A 23183-nucleotide genomic window follows, 5' to 3' on the forward strand; every position below is an offset into this window, starting at 1 on the left:
TTTCCTCACCTGGAAGAGGAGAATCACCCTTCCCTTGCAGGGCTGTTGTAACGATCAACATGGGAACAGAATGTCAGGCAATAACCCTCCAGCCAAAGCCAGTGCAGCTGAGCCTCCGTGCCCCCCCGCCCCCATGTGCCCAGCAGAGATCTCGAAAGGGCCGACTGGCAACATCAATGAACATCCCCATTTAGTACAGGTGCCTACTGGTAAGGAGAGCTCTGAAGTCACCCCCACACTCCCCAGCAGCACACGATGGAAAGCCCCCTCCAGAACCGGAACTGAGAATCTGACCTCGGGTCCAACATGTTTTGCACACTGGCCTGAACAAAGGAGGGGAACATCGCCTTTTCCTGGCTACCCCCTCCGAGCCCCCAGCCGTCTTCCTGTGCTACCAAACGTCTCCTCTGTGCCTGCTTCCACTGGGGATATTTTCGGAACCGAAAGTTGGGACACGCTGAAAATGGGTTAAAGTATTTTAAATTGGGACGGTCCTGGGGGCGCCTGGGTGGCTCAGTCGGTTGAGCATCCGGCTTCAACTCAGGTCACGGTCTCACAGTTTGCGAGTTCGAGCCCCATAGCGGGCTCGCCGCTGTCAGCCTGTCAGCACAGAGCCCGCTCCGTCTGTCCCTCTCCCGCTTGTGCTCTCCCCCAAAATAAATAAATATTTAAAAAAAAAAAAATTGGGACGGCCCTTGCTTAAAGCACCCCTGCTAAGAGAGGTCCTCCCCCCAGAGGTGCTCCCACCCCCAGAGTTAGGCCATCAGGCTCTGTCCCCCTCTGGGTCTGCTGATGCCCTACTTTGGTAGCAGCGCTGTCCCCACCTTAGCCTCTGGGCTGGTTTGCATCGGCCCCATGAGCCTGGCTGTCGGGGCAAAAACTACTAATGAGCTAGAACGTGGGCCACTGCCCTGCCATTTGGAGCTCCAGCTAAACCCCAGGTTTACAAACTCAGTGTACAAACCCTTGTCCCTCCAAAAACGGAAGTGGGCCACCAGGAGGAATGTGAACCAACGGGCCTTTGTGACAAGAGATAGGGGCTGCAGGCCTAGCTTCAGCGGCAGGGGATTCCTGCGTCCAGCCCAGCCTGTGTGTGCAGGGGGGTGGCTGGCGGAGGGCACGGCCGAGCCAAATGACCTGAAAGTCTCCCAAAGTCTATGAGCTCAGGAACCTCTAAACTCGTCCTAGAATAATAAAACAAGAAGGATTTTTTTCCTATGTGGGGAAAGTGAAGGAGGCTCATGGCACTTACGTATCATTTATTCTGGATTTGGAGCTGTGGGGGCAAAGGAAAGGGAAATCCACTGGCAAACGTGGTCCTTCCAACCCGAGGTGGGACAGCCCAGGGGGGGCCGCCCCAGTGGACAGAGGAGGTGCGCGGAGATTAACTGGGCAGGCAGAGCACAGAAGGGAGCAGACCCAGTGGCCATGGGCATGCTGGAGCCGGACTCCCCTTATCATGGGCTATGACCTAGCCTTAAATATTAGCTACACGGCTGAGATCGGCTAAAATTAAAACACAACTTTTGGCTTTGCAAGGAAAATGAGCACAGACTCACAGGAGCACGGACTGAGCCGGGAGCCTGGTGAGCTAGCGGTCACCAGTGGCTGCAGCCCATGTTAGCTGAAATTCCAAGGGGGTCGAAGACAGAGAGGGGGGTCACACCGTGAACCCTCCCCAGCTTGGTGTCAGGTCAACAGTCTTTTGTTTGCGGCCAGCAAGAAACTCAGTCGAGGGGCAAATTCCTTAGACTTCTGCAATCCTGAGCTCATAAAAATACTAAAACGCCTTACAAGAATAAACACGCCGAGCACAAATGTTGCGGAAGCTCTGATGTCAGCTGAGGCTGTGCGCTCCAGCGCTGGAAAGAGGCTCCCCGGGCAGCTGGATGCAAAAGGGCCTCAGAATTGCAGAGTGGCGGTGCGGGCACACACAGTGTTCTCTTTTCTTCCAGTCCCGCGATGACCAGCAGGCAACCAAAACATGGCCAGGCACGCGCTGGTGGATGCCCACACGTGCTTTCTGTAGGGGTTGCTTGCAAGGCGCCCCTGCCAGCCCTTCTGGTGCCTGAGACCTGAAACGATCGAAGCACCAAACCACGCCTGCCGCTTAGACCACGGGATGTCATGGAGTGGGGGCTCGGTCGTGGCCCAGAGTTACCCTCACAGTCAAATTCCTCTCCGCGAGGGAGGTCTGTGCCAGAGACAGCGCTGCATCTCTCTGGAAACGACTTCCTCTCTGCAGCACGGCACGGGAAGAAGCCTAGAAGTCACTAGATCCCAAAAGAGCAGGGCAAAAAGCAGAAGGGAAGCCACCGAGAGCCACAGGACACACAGCCCCTGGAAATTAACACGTGGGAGGCTCTGCTCTTCGCCACGCCCCTGGAAATTACCACGTGGGAGGCTCTGCTCTTCGCCACGTGGCTCCAAGGACTCCCGGATGCACAGGCACCAACTAGTCTTTCCTCTGACATCCCAGAGGCCCTGGTTCGCTCTTGCTGGAAAATATTCGCCCAATGTAATGTTCACCTCCCAATGGAGAAAGTACTTTAAAAAAAAAAAATAGGGGCGCCTGGGTGGCTCAGTCGGTTGAGTGTCCGACTTCGCTCGGGTCACGATCTCACGGTCCGTGAGTTCGAGCCCCGCATCAGGCTCCGTGCTGACAGCTCAGAGCCTGGAGCCTGCTTCCAATTCTGTGTCTCCCTCTCTCTCTGGCCCTCCCCCCGTTCATGCTCTGTCTCTCTCTGTCTCAAAAATAAATAAAAATTTAAAAAAAATAATAATAATTAATAAATAAATAAATAAATAAATAAATAAAAAAGAATGTCTATTCTCTGCCCGTAGTACCAGAACGCATATTTGCACAAAATCTCCGGCATTTACTTTACTGTTTGGGAAAAGAATGGAGGCCGGAGTGTTTTAAGATCTCTGTGGGGCCCCCCTTTCGGAGGCCACAGTCAGCCGTGGGCTGGAGTGGGCTCGCGCCAACCCACGCAAAAGTGGACTGTGAGAGGTTTAGGGATTTTTGAACCTGGTGTTAAACATAGCCATTGCTATTATTTTTTTTTTTTTAACGTTTATTTATTTTTGAGACAGAGAGAGACAGAGCATGAACGGGGGAGGGTCAGAGAGAGGGAGACACAGAATCTGAAACAGGCTCCAGGCTCTGAGCAGTCAGCACAGAGCCCGACGCGGGGCTCGAACTCACGGGCCACGAGATCATGACCTGAGCCGAAGTCAGCCGCTCAACCGACTGAGCCACCCAGGCGCCCCAGCCATTGCTATTATTAAAAGAATTAGGGGCGCCTGGGTGGCTCAGTCGGTTGAGCATCCGATTTCGGCTCAGATCATGATCTCACGAAGCAGCCACCTGAAAAGATGCTCGAACGCCGGTACGCACGGCCGAGTTACGCACGCGGGAGCCAGAACGTGAAAACAACGCAAACGTCCGTCAACAGATGAACACACAAAATGGGACAAACACATCCGGTAGCAGAATACTACTCAGCTTTCAAAAGGAAGGAAATTCTGGGGCGCCTGGGTGGCGCAGTTGGTTAAGCGTCCGACTTCAGCCAGGTCACGATCTCGCGGTCCGTGAGTTCGAGCCCCGCGTCAGGCTCTGGGCTGATGGCTCGGAGCCTGGAGCCTGCTTCCGATTCTGTGTCTCCCTCTCTCTCTGCCCCTCCCCCGTTCATGCTCTGTCTCTCTCTGTCCCAAAAATAAATAAAAAATGTTAAAAAAAAAAAAAAAAAAAAGGAAGGAAATTCTGAATCAGGCTACAACCTGGATGAATCCTGAAGACATTCTGCTAAATGAACGTGCCAGTCACCCAAGGGCAGATGTCATATGCCAGGTATTTGAGGTACCCAGACGAGGCAAATTCACGGAGACAGGAAGGAGAATAGAGCTCACCAGGGGGGCAGCTGGAATGGGAAATCATTGTTTAAAGGATTCAAAGTTCCTTTTTTTTTTTTAATGTTTACTTATTTTGAGAGAGAGAGAGGCAGAGAGAGAGAGAGAGAGAGAGGGAGAGAGAGAATCCCAAGCAGGCACCACCCTTTCAGTGCAGAGCCTGACGCAGGGCTCCATCCCACGAACTGTGAGATCATGATCTGAGTGGAAATCAAGAGTTACTCTCAACCGACTGAGCCGCCCAAGCAGCCCTGGATTCGGAGTTTCTGATGGGTGATGGTAAAGTTCTAGAAACAGAGAGTGCTAACGGCTGCACAGCAGTGCGAATATACTAAACGTATACTTAAAAATGGTTAGAAGGGTCCATTTTATGTTATGTATATTCTCCCACAATAAAGAGATCTGAAAAGGCTACGTACTAGATGAGTCCAACTGTATGAGTTCTGGAAAAGGCAAAATTACAAAGACAGTAAAAAGACCTGTGGTCGCTGGAGTTCGAGAGAGGGCAGAACGCAGAGGATTTAAGAGCAATGAAAACACTCCATACCATATACTGTAACGATGGATCCTGTTCTCAAAACCTACAGAATGTGCCCCATCAAGAATAAACCCCAATGTCAACCACAGGCTTTGGGCAACGACGATGTGTCGAGCAGGCTCATCCACTGTAAAAAACGTTCCACTCTGGCGGCCGATGTTGACAGTGGGGGAGGCTGTGCACGTGTGGAGGGAGGGGTTTTCCACTCGTTTTGCTAAGAACCTATCTCTAAAAAATAAAATCTGTTTTTCAAAAAAAAAAAAATGTCCCCCCTGAAAAAAAAAACCCTACAAAAGTCAAGAATGCTCAAAACTCATCACTTCCTAATTAATTACCGTGGTGCCTCTGGCTACTACCTATGGTCTTCGGGTTAAAAGTCGTGGTCAGAGAATGATTTCTCTGTGAAAGTCATGACTATTCTAAAATTATTCCGGAATGAGAAACTCTGGACTTAAAATTGACTTCAAGTATGGTGAAATTTTACAAATATCAACCTTTCCTCTTAATGAACCGGGTTAGACACGACTGAGCATTTATTCTTTTGTAACTTTCTTTCCGCTTTCAGGGCCAGCGAATTTTATCGTTGTGTCTCAAGCGTGTGGGGCCGATGGCACCTGTGGACAGCACTGTCTGCATTGGGTGTCCCTTAGGTCCTCTACAGGCCCACCCTAAGAAGGAGGCCGACCCGGAGGCACGGGCTATCTGAGGTGGCCTCTGACCTCCCACCGCACAAGGCCAGGCCACTAAGGGCCGGCAGACAGGAAGCTGCACCTTTCCTGGAACATCTGAAAAACCGTTTCCGAGACCCTGCAGCACTTGGGAGGTCTAGGCTACACCCTGGGCCTCTCTGAAGGCTGGGGGCCTGTCTGCCACCTTGGCCCGAACAAACTGCACCCTCTTTGTGGCAGGCACACCTGTCCCAGGTATTCGATGGGAATGGCTCCTTCCCACGTGCCTGGGGTTCACGCAGGCACTGATCACAGACACCAGACTCCAGACGCTCTCGAGGGGGCCTGTACCCCAGCCGTTCCCAGGCCTGACTGTAAATTGGCGTCCCCTAGGGTGCTGTTACAACCGGCAGAACCTGCAGGTCCCTTCTGCCCCAGTTTTACAACGCTAACAACTCCCTAGGTAATTCTAATGTCGCCGTTCCACGGGGCGGCTTACCTGGTTCCGCTCGCCATGAGACGCCAGGCTCCCCGCACATCGTGAGCGTTTGGCCGCAGGGCCACCCCAGGCTGCCCGTGCCTGCGGACCTCTGGGGCGCAGGGGCCCGCCTCTGTCTGCCCAGGCCACACCACGGGCAGCGGTGCCCTCGGTCACTACTGCCAGGTGGCTCTCATCATCCCCAGACAGGACCTCCTCCCAAACCCACCCAGGGTTCAAGCTGCTCTCACGAGAAGCCCGGGGCTTCTGGGCCAGCTCTCTCCCATCCTACTCTGGAGCAAGGCGAGATCAGGGCTCTGCGCATTAGTATAATCACCCGAGGCAAATGAACAGTCTCCTGATATGCTGCAAGGCTCCAGCATAATGCAATTCGCATTTGAAAACATTCGTTCCCTTATTCCTCCATATGCATTCAGAGATGACCTACGAAACGAGTGCAGCTGCATTTCTAACGACGCTGTTGCATACCTACGAGAAGTATGCAACCGTTACGGACGAAACACTCATCTGCTGGAGTCAGAACGTCCTCAGAATGTAGGAATACGGTGCACGATTGGCTAAATTTCAGTGCCGATGGGAGTTAGAATCCCAACCACCGAGCATCCCAGAAATAGATGTGCTCCTTGAGTAATTCAGAAGCAGTGTCAGGATCCCGGAACGTGGCAAGGTGCTCACTGGAACCACACGTTGTCACTGTGCTCCTGAAGTCCCTAAATTAGAGGAGATTCTGGTTGACAGATGGTGGCATCTTGACTTAAAGGTAAAAAATTTAAACTGTGAGATACCACAGGTGGGAGAAATCAGGCTCAGCCGGCAGAGCCTGGAGAAGGGGACAGAAACTCCCCTCTGTCGCTGACTGTCGCGGCCCTCTAGTGATGTCACGTGGTCTGGGCTTCCCGGCACATCCAGCACGGAGCACATTGTCCCTGGGGAGCTGTTCCGTGTCAGCAGCAGCACGGTAGAAGCGGGTGAGACAATCCCACTCCGTGGTATGCAACCAGACAAGTTGAAAACCTACATCCGCACAGAAACCGGCACGCGGATGTTTACAGCAGCTTCACTCGTAATTTCCAAGACTTGGAAGCAACGGAGATGTCCCTCAGCAGGTGCATGATAAGTACGCCGCGGTTCCCCCAGACAACGGGTTGTTATTCGGCGCTACAAAGACATGAGCTATCAAGCTGTGAAAGGGCCTGCGACGCGTATTACTCAATGATAGAAGCCAATCTGAAAATGCTACAGACTCTACGGCTCCAACTACGTGACATTCTGGAAAAGGCCAAACTATGGAGACAGTACCGAGAGCGGGGCGTGGGGATGGGAGGGATGACCAGGCGGAGCACAGGATGTTTAGGGCAGTAAACTATGCCGTGTGATGGCTACGTGTTGTCATACGTTTGGCCTGACCCACTGAACGCTCGCAAGAGTCAGCCCCGATGTGAAATACTGACTCTGGTGGATGTTGATGCATCAGTGCGGGTTCATCCAAGGTAACAGGTGCACCACTCTGAGCGGGGCTGTTGGGGGGGGGGGGGGTGCGGGTGCTGTGTGTACGTGGGGGCAGGGAGAATACAAGAAATCTCTACTTTCTGCTCAGTTTTGCTCTCAACCTAAAACTGCTCTAGAAAACAAAGTTTACTTTAAAAAAAAAAAAAAAAGACAGGGGAGTGAGGAAGAAGAACGATTAAAATATGCCCTTTTTTTCAACCAACGGCTTCTTTTTAGGGACCATTATTTATCTGTTTATGGAATCGATGCTTTTCCCTCTGACTTGTCATATATTTAGCTCTGCTGAGATAGGAGGGTTTCCATAAACGCAAGGACAAAACTGCAGTCCCCACAACAGAAAGGCAGCTAGGACTGAACTAGCAGGCAGGTTCCACAGGGAATACAAAGTCAGACACGAAAGCTGGGTGCCATGGCGGTAATGCGAGCAAGGGGAGGTGGAAGAGAGTTTGAAGGCAACAGACAGAAAGGTCTAGGGGCACCTGGGTGGCTCAGTGTGTTGAGCATCCGACTTCGGCTCAAGTCATCATCTCATGGTTCCTGAGTTCGAGCCCAGTGTCGGGTTCTCTGCTGTCAGCACAGAGCCTGCTTCAGATCCTGTGTCTCCCTCTCTCTCTGCCCCTCCCCAGCTTGTTCTCTCTCTCTCTCAAAAATAAATAAACATTAAAACATTTAAAAAAAAGACAGGTCTGGTCTTTATTATTTAAAAAAAAAACAAAAACAAAAGGATTTTCTTCTCCAGAATTAAGGGACTCTCTTGAGATTGTGAAAATGACTCCTGTCAATGAGACAGGACTCCAGACCTGCCCACATGCTTCCCAGCTCTGCCCCACCCCTTCCCTGCACACCCTCCCACAGGAGCCAGGGAGAGGACCACAGGCTCCCTTAGCTCCCAGGGCCCACCTGCTCAGTACCCTTCCTCTCCTACGTGGGGTAGCAGGCCAGGTGCTAATCCCGGCAAAGAACCTTCCCAAAGGGGAGGCGTGCAGCGGAGGCCCAGCAGCCTCCCCCTCGCGGCCCAGGAAATGGATCTGAACTCAGGGCCACATTCTCAACTCTTGCCCAGAGCCGGGGCACAGAAACCCAGGTCCCAGGATGCGAAAAGCCACGTGGACCCTGTCATCTTTTCTAAAAAATGCATGGCTCTACCAGACAGAAGGTGGGAATCGTAATTACACATTCCACCTTCCTTAAAGAACAAATCCCAAATACTGAGAAAGCAACTCTCAGATTTCCCCTTTATTTTTTTAGTTTCTTATTTTTTATTTTCTGCCAAAGGCTGAAACAAGAAAAGACCAAACTGCTCGAGGGGAAGGGTCAGAGGGGTCCGCGCACGTTACGGGTCCGCTGTCAGGCCATCACGTATCCAACCTCAAACCTGATGAAGGTGTTAGTCCTTGAGGAAAGTTCTAGAAGGACACTACCAACTGCTTCACAATGCTGCTCCTGCATGGTTTGGATTTCTTAACAGTAACGTACAGGTACACGATTTTACGTATTTTGTAACAATTTAATTAGTTAATTTTTTTTTTTAATTTTTTTTTCAACGTTTTTTATTTATTTTTGGGACAGAGAGAGACAGAGCATGAACGGGGGAGGGGCAGAGAGAGAGGGAGACACAGAATCGGAAACAGGCTCCAGGCTCCGAGCCATCAGCCCAGAGCCCGACGCGGGGCTCGAACCCACGGACCATGAGACTGTGACCCGGCCGAAGTCGGACACTTAACCAACTGCGCCACCCAGGCGCCCCTAGTTAATTTTTTTAAAAACACAAGCAAGGGGTGCCTGGCTGGCTCTGTCAGCAGAGTGTGTGGCTCTTGATCTAAGGGTCATTGAGTTCGGGCCCTAAGTTGGGTATCGCGGTTACTAAGAAAAATAAATAAACTTAACAACAAAAAAAGAAAAAACCTAGGCTGGCCAGCCTGGACCCTGAGGAGGAGGAAAAAGCCCCGAGGACGCTGAGCACAGACAGCAGCTTCACCAGGTTTGCCGAACCAGGATGTTCCATGCTGACCCCCTGGCCCCGGAGCCCCCCCCCCCGCCCCGCAATCACTTCTGGGAAAGGCTGGGAGCAAGAGCGAGAGGGGTGGGGGAGGGGGGGTTGGCAAGGCATGGACCCCCAGAGGCCCGAGAAGTGCAGGCCGTGCAGAGGGTGTCAAGGGAGTCAGGGAGGCCAAGGCTCAGCCCCAGAAAAGGAGGTGAAGGCGGAGGGGGGCGAGGGGGCAGCCAGCCAGCCCCCAGATCCCTGTGGGAGGGGGCCGGAGGCGGGTGCCCAGGAGGGACACTTCCTTCCCACAGCGGCTGGTCTTGCTCAGCTGTTCGAGAGGGGGTGGCGCTGTGTGGCCCCAGGGCCCTAAACCTCTGTGTTCTGCAACGTGCAAAATCCAGATCAGGGTCGCGGGGGGCTGGCACACGGCAACACCCTTCCTACCCAGCTTCACCTACTTTACGCGAGGCGGGAGGCACAAGTGGGTCCGGGAGAAGTCAACACACCAAATTTCCAGGCTTACCTGCTGGGTCCCTGTGTGGAGCCTAGAACGTGACCCAGATCCTGCGACGGGTGGCAAGGGGTTTGGGAGTGGTCGCAAACATTCAGCTTTTGGGGTTTTTTTTCTCCCCCCTACTTGATAACGGGAAGCAGCAGAAGCAGACTGAGTGATCTCGAAAACCTTCTAAAACGAAGACCTTCTCATCTCCCAGAGTAAGCCATTCTCCAGACTTTACTGCTAAAGGATGGCAGGGGAAGTCGGACTGCGAAAGGCATCCGCTTGCAAACACGCCTTAACGTTCATACCACGTACGGGACCAGAAGGGCATGTCCCAGCATCTATGTCGCTCCAAGGCAGGACTGCCACTCATTTCATGGAGGGAGACCTACGCCCTGAGCAGGGGTCGCCTTGCTGGTGACACGGCTGGAATGGAAGCCAGGTCTAGGGACACTCCGTTTCTTTTGCTAGGAGAGACGTATGCCGCCAGCAGGAGCTCCAGATTCTCTGACAGGAGCTGCTTGGGGACAGGATGGGGGGCAGGAGGGGCTGGCGGCCTTATGTGGAAACTGTACGAAGATCATATGTCCGAGGGGGGAGTTTTTAAAGGAGGTGGTGAAAATTACGGGCAGCCTAAGCAGTCCTAAAGCCAGAGGGCCTCTAGTTTCTAATGTAATAGGCTGAGAAACATTTGCCGAATTGAGTCCCAAGGAAGTAAAAACTGAAAACTGACGGGTCCCCTCCTGGCCAATGCACAAAGGCAGCCAATCTCCTCCTGCGCCAGGCTGGTCATCCCGGCAAGGGTGGGGATCTGAGCCCTGGTCTTCTCTCTGTACAGACAGTGAGGGTAAAAATGAACACAGATGCCACAGTGCTGAACAGTCCTACACAGAGCAGTCCCCCCTGACCATACTCGTGGCCACCAAAATCGATGGCCATCATTATGCAATCAGGTTTCAGAGCGCCTGGGTGGCTCAGTCACTTAAGCGTCTGACTTCGGCTCAGGTCATGATCTCACGGTTCCGGAGTTCTGGCCTCATGTCAGGCTCTGTGCTGACAGCTCGGAGCCTGGCGCCTGCTTTGGAGTCTGTGTCTCCCTCTCTCTCTGCCCCTCCCCTGTTCACGCTCTGTTGAATGCTCTCTCAAAAATAAATGAACATTAAAAAAAATGTGTGTATATAAATACCTATCTATCTATCTATATTTACACACACACACACACACACACACACACATACACACACACACAATCAGGTTTCTAATGACTAGACGCTGGTCACATAAGACTTAAAATGTGGGATACAAAAATGTTACTGGCAACGGGGGACAGGGTATTGAGAGAAACAGGTGATGTCCTTGTCTTTCAGGGTAGCTGAAAGGGTGGGGTGGCACAATCTGAGGCTGATGTGACCGCCGATCCGGAGACAGGCCACATCATGGCCAGGCTGTGGACAGAGCAAACCAAAGCTTCAAATACGTGCCCCAAAGCACAGCACCAGAGCCCCCCAGGACAGAGCTCCCTCTCACGTGGACAACTCTGACTGGACAACCCCGACTGGACAACCCCAGGCTTAGCAGCAGCAAGAATATGTTTATTTCATAATAATGATTTTTGTAAGTGGAAACAGAGACTGGCTAATACAGTTGCCGCTTGAACAGCACCGGGGTTAGGGACACCTGTGCAGTTAAAAATCCACATGTAATCTTCCAACTCCCCAAAAACTTAACTAATAGCTTACTATCGACCAGAAGCCTTGCCGATCACATCAGCAGTCGATTAACATGTATTTCGTGAGTTATGTGTGTTTACCGTATTCTTCCAAGAGAGTAAGAGAAAAGAAAACGTTATGCAGAAATTCCTAAGGAAGAGAAGACACATTTACAGGACTGCGCTGATCAGGAAAAAAATCTGCATATAAATGGACCCACGTGCTTCAAACCCATGTCAAACCCATGTTGGTCAAGGGTCAATGGCATTCTCACCGTCTTGTAAGCCCACAGGCCCTTCGTGGACATTTGCTCTCTACTCATCCTGTTAATGTCACTCCCATCGCAAAGGTGAGAACGCTGAAACTCAGAGAGGTCTGTGATTTCACCCCGGTCAAAAAGCTGGGGGAGCCAAAACTCAAGACTGACTGCAAAGCCCAGAGTCCTCCTACTTCAGCCTTAGGAAACGGCCTCAAAAGCCAAGAGGCCAGTGATCTTTCACTGAAGTATTAAAAATAGTCCCTGCTCATCGTCTAGGGTCAGACAGCAGCTCCAGAGAGAGCTGATTCACCCAAAGCACCCAGCCATCAGAGGTCTGTCTGTAGATGTGGGGCAGGGAGTGCGGGGGGGGGGGGGGGGGGGGGAGTTGAGAGGGTAGGACGCTGGAGGGCCCTGGAGAGCATTCTCCCCCATTCCATGATTGGCTGCCGAGGCCCCTGGGACACCAGAAGACAGATCAAGTGGGAAGGGACAGAGTGCCCTACTCACTCTGGTTTAGGGCCCTTCTGGACAAACCTGGGTCACCTATTTGGGCCACTCTGTCTGGCAGCCTACCCACGGTCACTCCCCACCCTGTCTCCATCCATCGTCCCTTGTGTCTAGGAGCCAGCCCTCTCCATGAACAGCTCTCCTCCTGGACCACCAACTAGTCTGGGGCCAACCTCCTGCCAGGTCTCAGGAAATGCATTTTAAACCCCCTAGTCCCATTAATCCACACAGCCACCACAGGCAAAAATACCCCACGGGCAATGTTCCTAAGTACCCCTCCTCTAATTCGGTGTCTCCTGTCTCTCTGCCCATCTGCGCTAAAGTTGGTCAGAGCCATGTCAGGGCACGTTCCCAGCCCGTTTTGCAAAGCTGAGTTCAAGTGTAAAAAGCAGGGCAGGTTTGCTCCTGGAGAAGCGTGCAGGTCCCACACTGAACAGTTCCAATTGCTTTTAAATCACACTGGGTTTACAGACTCAGAAACAGCTCAGTCTGGTACCCAGTTAAGGAACTGGAGCACAAAATGAACTTGGCCACATCTTTCCTTATCAGTGATACTGAGCCCTTATATGGCAAGGGCCTTTTAATGATGAGCAGGCATGCGGGTATTCTTAGCCAGACACCAAGCTAAGGAAAAATGACAGTCACTCTCCAACATCTGTTAAATACTTACAAGTTTACTTCCTCTCATATGTACTTACTCATGACTTTTCCAAAGAGAGAATGCATGTGTTTTCATCGCTCGAACCTGAGTGCACACACTTGCAAACATTTGCATACACATGCGGATTTTCACACGGAAAATGTTTCAGCGCTCAAATACATTTTGAACCTATATTTTCATGCCTCCAGTTTACCACACCCTTGTTTTTCCTGGCAAAGCCTTCAGAGTTTCAAGTGCAATGGAGACTTTTCTTTGAATTCAGTCAGAAGAAGGCAGTGGTGCCAGCGCCTTTCACACATCCCTCACATGTAAGTGGGTTTATGACCGCAAACATTTTGTACTAATAAATGTCTCAGCACACCCAAGTCTGCAAATCAGATTTAGAACTCGCCGTCCTTTCCTTCCCCAATCCACGACACCCTCCGAAAAAGTTGCCAAGCGCAGCACCCCTCCTTGAGGCTCACAGCCTTAACAAATGCGGGTTTCATTTGTATACTTCTTTTTATACTTCTAGCTCCTTTTGACTTCGCCCTTCATGGTAAAAGTTCAGTGTGAAAGGCCAGCCAGCCACAGTGCCAATTCTAATGGCACCAAAGAGGCTTCAGTGAAACAAAGAAGGAGAAAAAGAAGAAAAGAAAAAGACCAAGTTTCCATGCGGCACTGAACACCCAGGCCTCCGTGACTTAGAAGGGGGCATCCCTGAGTTTTTTCCTTATGGTTTACAGTGTTTCTCTCCTCTAGAAGTGTGGGCACAGTGTCCAGATCAGAGATGCAGACATGCCCTTATATGTAGCAAAGGCTTGCTGGAGCCCATTTAAACTCATCCCTTAGTTTCTTGATGGAAAAACGGGGCTCTGTGCTCACCCCAAACCAAAGCTGCACAGCGTGCTCACCCGGAAAACATTTTAGGGAAACACCTTCGGTTTTGCCTCCTAACCCTGGAAGGCACCTCTTCCTTCTCCTTATCTTGCTTGACAATTTCACCTGCCCCATACAGCTCATCACAAATACTAACATTAATACATAGAACTTTCTGAGTGCCTTCCCTGGCAGGCACGGGGTGGGTATCATTATCTCCGGTTTACACCAGGAAGGGGGGTGGGGACTGAGGCTCTAGGAGGTTAAGTCACCCATGGCCATACAGCCAAGTAGCAAAGTGGATCAGAACTCAGGCTTGGCTGGCTGAAAATTCCTTGCTGTTTCCACTCTGGTCCGCCTCGCTTAAGAACAGCCGCCTACGGCTCGGAGAAGTCTCTGGATCCGGTGAGGCCCAGCAGAGCAAGTCTAGATGGAGGGTCTTTAAAGACCCCCTCCTCACGGCGATTCTCAAACTCCCCCTGGGGAGCCCCTAGCCCCGCGCCCCCGGCCCTGGGACGCCCCTCGCGCCCACTCCCATCTCCGCGCCTTCTTGCCAGCCCTGACCCCCGCGACCTGCAGGGGCCACGAGGGGAGGGGAGAGGGTCCCCGGCCCCGCCCGCACCTACCTCGTCCCCGAAGCGCACCACCTTCTGGCCCGTGGGCCCGCGCAGGCCGGGGAAGAGCGCCAGCTCCTCGGAGTCCCCGGGGTCCCCGGGGGCGCGGGGCGCCGGGGCGCCCGGCCCCACCAGGCACCGGTCGATGATCTCGTCCTGCTGTGCGGGCGGCAGCCGCGCCCACTCGGGCCCGTACTTCTCGCGGATCTTCTCCTTGTCCTGCATGATCTTCCTGGCCATGGGGCTCAGCGACGAGAAGTAGGTGAAGCGCTTCCGCTCCCGGTCGTCCAGAGGCCGGTTCCCGCTCATGACCGCCGAGCGCGAGGCCGCGATCGCCGCCGCCATCGACGCCATGCCCGGCCTGCCCGCCGCTCCCCCCACCCGCGCCCCTCCCCGCGCCGCACCGCCCCCGCAGCCCGGAGCCCCGCCCCGCGAGCCCCGCCCCCTCCCCGCCCGCGAGCGCGGCGCCCTTCCGCCCCCAGCCCCGCCCCCGCGCCCGCCCGACCCGGGAACCCCGCGGCCCCGGGAATCGCCCTCCGCGCCCGCACCCCCGGGGACGCCGCCCTCCCGCACACCCGACAGGACCCTGCCCCCCGAGCCCGGCCACCCCCGGGAACCCCGCCCCCCGACAAACTCCCCGTCTCTGAAACCCCTCGCCTCGCACCCCCGTGTACCCCCGCTCTCCCGACACCCCCGAGGACCCTGCCTCTCGAGCCCGCCCACCCCCCGGAACCCCGCCCTCCGCAACCTCCCCGCCCTCGGGCACTCCGCCCTCCGCGCCCGCCCAATTCTGGGAACCCCGCGCACCCCTAACCCCGGGTACTCCGCGCTCCGCCCCCTCCCGGCCCGGGGGAGCCCCGCGACCTCACGCTAGCCCCCCGCGGTACCCCGCCCTCTCCACCCCGACCCCCGAGAACCCCGCCCACCGAGCCCGCCCCACCACGGGAACCCCGCCTCCGAACCCGCCCACTCCCGGGGATCCTGCCCACCGCCCCCTCCCGGACCCGCCCCCTCTCGCGAACCCCACCCTCCGCGCCCCCCACTCCCGGAACCCCGCCCTCCACGCCACTCTATCGAGCCTTTATTGCTCTCGTGCTTTCCTGCCGCTCCCCCACTTTTCAGGGCTCCCCTTGGGCTGCTCAGCAGATGGCGGGCGCGCCCCCAAGTCCGCGGCCCGCGGTCTGACGGGGTTGCTGGTGGTGACCGCCATAGCGCCACGTGGTCACTTGTTTGACAAAGGAAAGTTTTCTCCCTCCCGTGTGCCAAGAAAGCCCGATTTCAGGACCGAGCCACCGGCCGCCTCATCCCTGTCCTGCCCCTTTCCTTGATGAGCCATCTTCCTCGCCTTCTTGGAGTCCAGCCAAGACACGGGGGCAGGGTCCGGGCGCCACGAGCGACAGAGAAGAGGTGGGCGCCGGGCGGGCGGCTAGGAGGCCGAAGGGGACGACCTGCGGAGACTGGACTAGAGTCCGGGCGGTCGAAGAAAATTAGTTCCCGCTCCTCTTAAAGAGACGGAGACGTGAAATGAAGTGTTCACAGTGCCTTTCCCTAAATGAACTGCAGGACAGGTGTAGGGGCCGGCGGCCAGCACACCTGTACTTGGTCTTGCCCTTGCACGTGAACAGGTTTTCCCCGAGCGGCTGCGTGGTCTTTGCTTCCTCCCAAACCACGGATGAAATAAATGACAGGCTTTACTTTGGAATCTCAGAAATCACAAGAACTCTCAGCAGCTCGCTATTTGCAAACTGAAGAGGCACGGAAAGTTTTCGTAGGCAGAAAAGCAACAATAGCGGGGCCAGGTTTGTCATTTTGAAGTGTGTTCCAGACCACAACAATTACAATTATACAGAGCCCTCATCCGCCTTACCATCTTGCTGTTTTGTACAAGACAATAACAGGTCTCAGATGAGAATTTAGAACTCTTCGAACAAAAAATGTGCATTTCAGCTGCTACTTACGGTCTTTGCCTCTAAAGTAGTACTTGGATAATTCTGAACACAGTCCTGGAAATAACTTGCAAAGTTCTGTTTTAAATGTGAGGTAGCCTTATCATATTCTGGCCCAGAAATCCTAAGAAGATATTTTTGGAATGTCATCAGTGTGACAAGATCTATGAGAAAAGTTATTGCTATGGGGCGCCTGGGTGGCTCAGTAGGTTGAGCAACCGACTTCAGCTCAGGGCATGATCTCGCAGTTCATGAGTTCCAGCCCTGCTTTGGGCTCTGTGCTGACAGCTCAGAGCCTGGAGCCTGCTTCGGATTCTGTGTCTCCCTCTCCTTCTGCCCCTCCCCTGCGTGCGTGCTCTCTCTCTCTCTCTCAAAAAAAAAAAAAAAAAAAAAAATTGCTATCAACAATGTTATCAGCATAATATATTGAAGCAGTGGGAAAAGCCACCAGATAATAGTCTGGGTTACAGGGTATGTGAATGACTCTGAAGCCACCAGGTTGAGAAGAGTTTGGTATTATTATTCTCTCTATTGAAGTCAATGCTATGTATATGCTCAGTTCACTAACCTGAATCCACTGAACCTTATCTCTCTTGTTTATTGCGAGGAACAAGAAAGCCTGGTTCAGAGTAAGTGCTCACTGACTATTTGTTGAATGAATCATGAATAAATGAATGAATGAATGTTTCATAGTTAGCATTATTATCCCCCTAATCTTTGTTTCATATGGGGTGTGTGTGATGCTTAAAGATGTATTCTGGAAACTTAACTAACATCTTTGAACTTGCTTTGAAATTCACGTAGGAAGGCTTCTGTGCTACTAAAGCTTGGTCCCATGTGGTTTTCCAAGCAGTTGCAAAAATAAATGTTGCCTTCAAAAAAGCACAACCCAATTATGTATATTTCAGATCAAATATAATTTACTGCCAGGGAAATCATAATAGAAATATGATATGAGATAAATCGGGGCCATCAGCCAAAGTATGTGAAGTCCATGCTCTGGGTGATAAGGGATAACTAAAGAAAACTTCCAGATTATAAGAAACTCATAGGAATTAAATCGCTCTGATAGAAGACTTAACTGAAACTGAAGGAGAAAATTATTTATATATGTATATAAATAAATATATATATATATATATATATATATATATATATAAAGCTATATTTGTCATATTTACCTACATGGAAGGTTTCTTGGTGTTTATGTGTGGCTATTTCAGGACTTTGATCATCTTTTTTTTTTTTTTCATTTTTTTTAACGTTTATTTATTTTTGAGACAGAGAGAGACAGAGCATGAACAGGGGAGGAGCCGAGAGAGAGGGAGACACAGAATCTGAAACAGGCTCCAGGCTCCGAGCTGTCAGCACAGAGCCCGACGCGGGGCTCGAACTCATGGACCGTGAGATCATGACCTGAGCCGAAGTCGGACACTTAACCGACCAAGCCACCCAGGCGCCCCTGATCTTCTTTCTTGAAGATAGGGGCAGGGCTCCTTTCTTTCTGTTGCCCGTCCCAAAGTCTCTCCTGTACAGCTGAATGTTGAATAGGCTGTCAGTACAAATGTCTGTTGAATGGATTTGTTGTCCCAAGCAAGTAATTTGTGAGGGTTTTTGGTTTGTTTGTTTTCTTTTTTAATGTTTGTTTAAATTATTTTGAGAGAGAGAGAGCATGCCAGGAAGGGGCAGAGAGAGGGAGAGAGAAGAGAGAGAATCCCAAGCAGGATGTAGGCCCAGAGCCCCACTTGGGGCTCGATCTCCCGAAACATGAGGTCATGACCTGAGCCAATATCAAGAGTCAGATGCCTAACTGAGACACACAGGCGCCCCCCACCCACGCAATCTGTGTGCCCACTCCCCCCATGGAGATGCCCTGCAGGGTAGTGGAAAACCACAGGACAAACATTCTAGCTCTGCTTCCAAGAGGTGATTGACCAGCTCTAACATTTTGCGAGTCGGTTGCTGAACCTAATGGTGAAATTCCAGACACTGTGGCAAACAGCTGACAGTTTGGGGAAGGGATTCTTTTGATGACGTGACAGGGCAGTGTACCGGTGGATAAAGCCGGCCTTCCTTACAGATGCTTTCAGCTTGGTTGCAGGCAGGCTCCCTGAGCATGATGATTCATTCCTACATCTGTTACTAGTTATTCCAGATGTTACCCTGCAAGAGGACTGTTCTCTGCTATTCACTCCCACACCCAGAAAGAATGGGCAATGGGCCAGAGTGCTCCTGGTTTATTTAGAAGACTAGTGCCCTGGCCATTGGAGGGCAACGCTCATGCTAAGACAGGGGAGAACAAAGGAAAGACAAGGAGATGAGTTTACAAATCTTCTGTTGGCAGAAAAAAATGTGCTTTGGGTTATTTTTCCGGCCATAGGGAGAGCTTTCACTGAGACGACCATGGTCTGTCACCAAGTCCAGGCAGGTGTGAGGCACTCCCTGCCCCTTCAGGAACACAGTCATCTTCTCCAGGCAAAGCCACATGACCCACATGAGGCTCAAAAGTGGATCTTTCTCTGTTGACATCATATTTTACATAGCAAAGAGGACCAGCTTAACTGCTCTGAAAATGCTAAAAGGCTTCTTGAAAACAACAACAAATATCTCCTAGTTGCTTGAAAATATACCTTTGGAAAGCCTCTGAGATTTTCAGCCCTCTATAAGAATCTGAATAAGTCTAGAAGCAACTGTTCATTCTTTTTTTTCCCCTTCATCTGAAATTCCCACCCCATCTCTAAAAATAGAAATCCCATCTTTAAGACCTAGCTCAAATACCCCCTTCTTCATGAAGTCTTCAAGATTGCCATCACTCAAAAATAGTGGGTAGAGGGGTGCCTGGGTGACTGTCGGTTAAGCGCCTGACTCTTGGTTTGGGGTAAGGTCATGATCTTACAGTTTGTGAGTTCTAGCCCCACATTGGGCTCTTCCCCTCCCCACTTCTCTCTCTCTCAAAATAAATAAATAAACTTAAAAAAAAATTTTTTTTAAGTAGTAGTAGACACGAAAGAAACAGTTCATCTCCTTTATAGCTTGATCTCAGATTAACTTCAGTGTCCATCCAAATTCCTGTGTTGAGGGGCGCCTGGGTGGCTTGGTCAGTTAAGCATCTGACTTCGGCTCAGGTCACGATCTCGCGGTCCGTGAGTTCGAGCCCCGTGTTGGGCTCTGTGCCGACAGCTCAGAGCCTGGAGCCTGTTTCAGATTCTGTGTCTCCCTCTCTCTGTGACCTTCCCCCGTTCATGCTCTGTCTCTCTCTGTCTCAAAAATAAATAAACGTTAAAAAAAAATTTTAAAAACAAAAACAAATTCCTGTGTTGAATCCCTAATCTCCAGTGTCTGGCATCTGGAGGTGGGGCTCTCAGGAGGCGATTAAGTCATGAGGATGGGGCCCCCATGATGGTATATTGCCTTCATAAGAAAATAGGAAATCGCATGCCTCTCTCGTTGCTCTCCACCACATGAGGGAGAAGGCAGCCATCTGCAAACCAGGAAGCGGGCCTCCCCAGATACCCACATCTCGGCCTTCCCAGTTTCCAGAGCCATGGGAATAAATGTTTGTTGTGCAAGCCCCCAAATCCATGGTATTATTGTTAGAGCAGCCTGAACTGAACTAAGACAATGTGAAAACGGCTTCAAATTCATATAAAGTCTTTGGTTTAACAAGAACATATAAATGTTGTGAGAGGGAGAGAGAATGGGAGAGATAAAAATGGCTGCTGGGGAGGAAGGTATAAAAGAATGGGCAGTGATTTATTGACTGAGAAGTCAAGGAAATTCCGCTTGCTCTTCTAAACTGCTCTCGACACCTAAGCACTCTTTGATGGGGAATGCATTTTCCTGCCTTCTCTTCAGGCTGCCCCGACATTAGTTAAATGGGCTCCTGGCTCTTGGCTTGTGCACGTCACCACTTTGGGATCTGTAGATGGTCATCCCAGCTCTCTTGAGGAGTTCAGTGGAATCCACTAGAGCTCTCTGCTTGGCAGGAGATGCGAGTCTGTTTGTTTTTGTACCTCTTTCATCATTAGCCAGAGCTCAGGGACTTGGTCAAAACTTCATGCAATAAAAAAGATAGCCTTCGGGGCGCCTGGGTGGCTCAGTCGGTTAAGCGTCTGACTTCAGCCAGGTCACAATCTCGCGGTCCGTGAGTTCGAGCCCCGCGTCAGGCTCTGGGCTGATGGCTCGGAGCCTGGAGCCTGTTTCCGATTCTGTGTCTCCCTCTCTCTCTGCCCCTCCCCCATTCATGCTCTGTCTCTCTCTGTCCCAAAAATAAATTAAAAAAAAAAAAAAAAAAAAACGTTGAAAAAAAAAAAAGATAGCCTTCTGGCTCTCATAATATTTCACTATACTGTCCCTGCTTGGATTGAATCCGTGTCCTCGAATCCTTGAACCAGATATGCCATTGAAATACCAAGATGTTACAAAAAAAAAAAAAAGGAAACAGATATGGAAAAGTGAAAAAGGTTGTCTGTTCGGTTTCCAAGATTGTATTTTATTTTTTTAATTTCTGTGAAAATATGGATTTAAATTCTCTGAAAATATAGATACATTGAAATTATCAAGTGCCATGAGTTATTCACATTTCTAGAGGGTGAGACGCTTCAGAACACTGAATGTATGAAATATGTGTTGGTATCCATGAACCTGACGCTTGTCTAATGCAAGACAGGAAGGGAGGGTGGCTCACACCTCTTTTAAGGGCTCCCTCTTCCGAGCAAATGAAAGTCACTGGCCGATGCCCAAGGGGAGACCTTAATAAGTACTTTTTTTTTTTTGAGAGGGAGAGAGAGAGAGAATCCTAAACAGGGTCCGTGCTCAGTGGAGCCCGATGTGGGGCTCGATCTCACCACCTTGGGATCATGACCTGAGCTGAAATCAAGAGTCAGACACTCAACTGACTGAGCCACCCAGGTGCCCCAATAAATACTTTGTAAATGAATGAGAGGTGGATGAAAGGGAAAAACTTGCCAGTAACTTGGATGTCTCCCTTTTTGTTACCACTTTAGACCTAAATTCTCTCTGGGCTTCACTGGCCTCCCTGCCTCCCAGCACATCACCAAAGCCTCAGACGGGCAGGTGCATTCTCCCTCCTGGCTCTGTGCCCATCAGTCCATTTGGTTGGAAAGCCCTTCTTCCTCATTCCCACCCATCCAAATTCTACTGACTCTTGAACATTTATTTTAAATGCCATCTGGCCACCCGTCACCACATCCCCTCTCCTGTTGACTGCCCTGTAAGGACAATGGTCAAGTGGCTCCAGGGGCAGCCAAGAGACTTCAAGAAGGCCATAGTGGTCACACAGGTGGCCCAGGGAGCCTCTCTGCCCACCTCTTTGTCCCTTCTCTCTGCTGGTCTGGTGCCTCCAGCCTGCCACCTTGCACACGGCCAAGGTGAACTCCCTGTCCACAGGGTATGGTGGAGCTCCTTTGGTCGCTAGAAGGGGAATGGGCTCTGTCCTCATGGCTTAAGACCTCACCCCTGGGGGAGACCGCAGGACATTCTCCATTCTGGCTGAAGAGCCAGCAATATGGACAGCCCCGATTAAGCTGTTTTGAAAACATCATAAAATAGAGACCAGAGAGGTCAGGAAAGCTACATTTCAGAAGTATTACTCATGTTCCTACATCAATTACCAATAGCTAGATAGCATCAGCTGTGTCTAATCTCTGCACTCTTTTCTAAACCCGTCACAAAGAGCAAAAGCCAGGCTTTCTGTGTATCATATATTTGGGGGCAAAGTCAAGGAACTTCCTGAAATGAATCCTATCTGTTTAGTAGAAACTTTCATCTAAGAAATTCTGAGCGCTATAGACATGCTGACATGCCTGTTAAGAAGAAGATAGTTGCTGGGGCGCCCTGGGTGGCTCAGTCGGTTGAACGTCCGACTTCAGCTCAGGTCATGATCTCGCAGTTCGTGAGTTCGAGCCCCGCATCGGGCTCTGTGCTGACAGCTCAAGAACCTAGAGCCCGCTTCGGATTCTGTGTCTCCCTCTCTCTGCCCCTTCCCTGCTCATGCTCTGTCCCTCTCTGTCTCTCAAAGACGAATAAAAGTTAAAAAAAATTTTAAGAAGAAGAAAGCTGCATTTCTCTCCCCCAATGGTTGGGGAAGCTAGCGTAGACAGAGAAAAGTGATTTGCTCAAACTCATAGATTATAGTGTTGAAATGGGAATCTCCAGCTAGTGTGCCAACACAGCGTGTCACTTGGTAAGCATTCATTCATTCATTCACTCACTCACTCACTCACTCGATCACTCATCCCATACGTGCCGGACTCTGTGCTACTCGCTGCGAGACAACACTGGCTAAGACCCTGCCCTCACCAAGCTTATCGCCGAATGGGTGAGGCAGAAAACGAACAGCAGACAGAATTCCCAGAATGTGTGTGAAGGAAACATGTATCTCCTGAATCCTTACTGTGCTTTCTCATCAATAGCATCGCCGTGTGCCCAGGATCTGACGTGGGAGCACACGGAAGCCCGAAAAGGTCAGGCCCGGGTCCAAAGCCTCCCCCTTAGTCAGTGCGGAACAGGAATCTGACCCACTGCTGTCGACCCCCAACATCCGCCCACCATGGAGCCAAAGTGACCTCACCCTACTCACAGGACCTGCCTCCAGAAGGCAGCCAGAGAAGCCCAGGGTCTGGGCAACAGCTCCCTGCTTTTTCTTAGCAGTTAGTGGGATGAGTCTCTTCTTCCCCATTCATGGGCTCTGTCCTCACCGCCTTGGGGGAAACGGCAGGACACTCTCCAAACTCCCTCTCCAAAGAATAAGCCAGCAGAGCAAGAGCAGATCCTTGGACGTTCCCTGAAGCCCCACTGGGTCTCCACAGTCTGGTGAGAGCAAGCGGGGCTGGCGGCGTTCTCCTCTGGGCGCTCTGCCTCCTCCACCCCTCCTTCTGGAACAGTGAGCCTTCCTGCGCCCTGCGTTGCCACCGCTGGGGCTTGGAGCTGGGGCCAAGCTCTACACATAAAGCGTTGGCCTCGTGACGTTCGGCGCTAAGCCTCTGAAACGACACAAAA

At 51.6% G+C, this 23183-nt stretch overlaps 1 protein-coding gene across 1 annotated transcript in view; it reads right to left on the minus strand.

Moving 5' to 3' along the window:
• The window catches only part of C13H1orf198 (chromosome 13 C1orf198 homolog), a 31498-nt gene extending 16883 nt beyond the window's left edge, over positions 1–14615 (minus strand). Inside the window, exon 1 of the mRNA XM_058696119.1 lies at positions 14230–14615. Coding sequence (XP_058552102.1) covers positions 14230–14571 — 342 coding nt within the window. The 5' untranslated portion in view covers positions 14572–14615. The remainder of the gene's footprint in view (positions 1–14229) is intronic.
• Between the last annotated feature and the right edge of the window lie 8568 nt (positions 14616–23183).

The sequence above is a fragment of the Neofelis nebulosa genome, chromosome 13, assembly GCF_028018385.1.
Source record: "Neofelis nebulosa isolate mNeoNeb1 chromosome 13, mNeoNeb1.pri, whole genome shotgun sequence".
In the NCBI taxonomy this organism is placed as follows: Eukaryota; Metazoa; Chordata; class Mammalia; order Carnivora; family Felidae; genus Neofelis; species Neofelis nebulosa.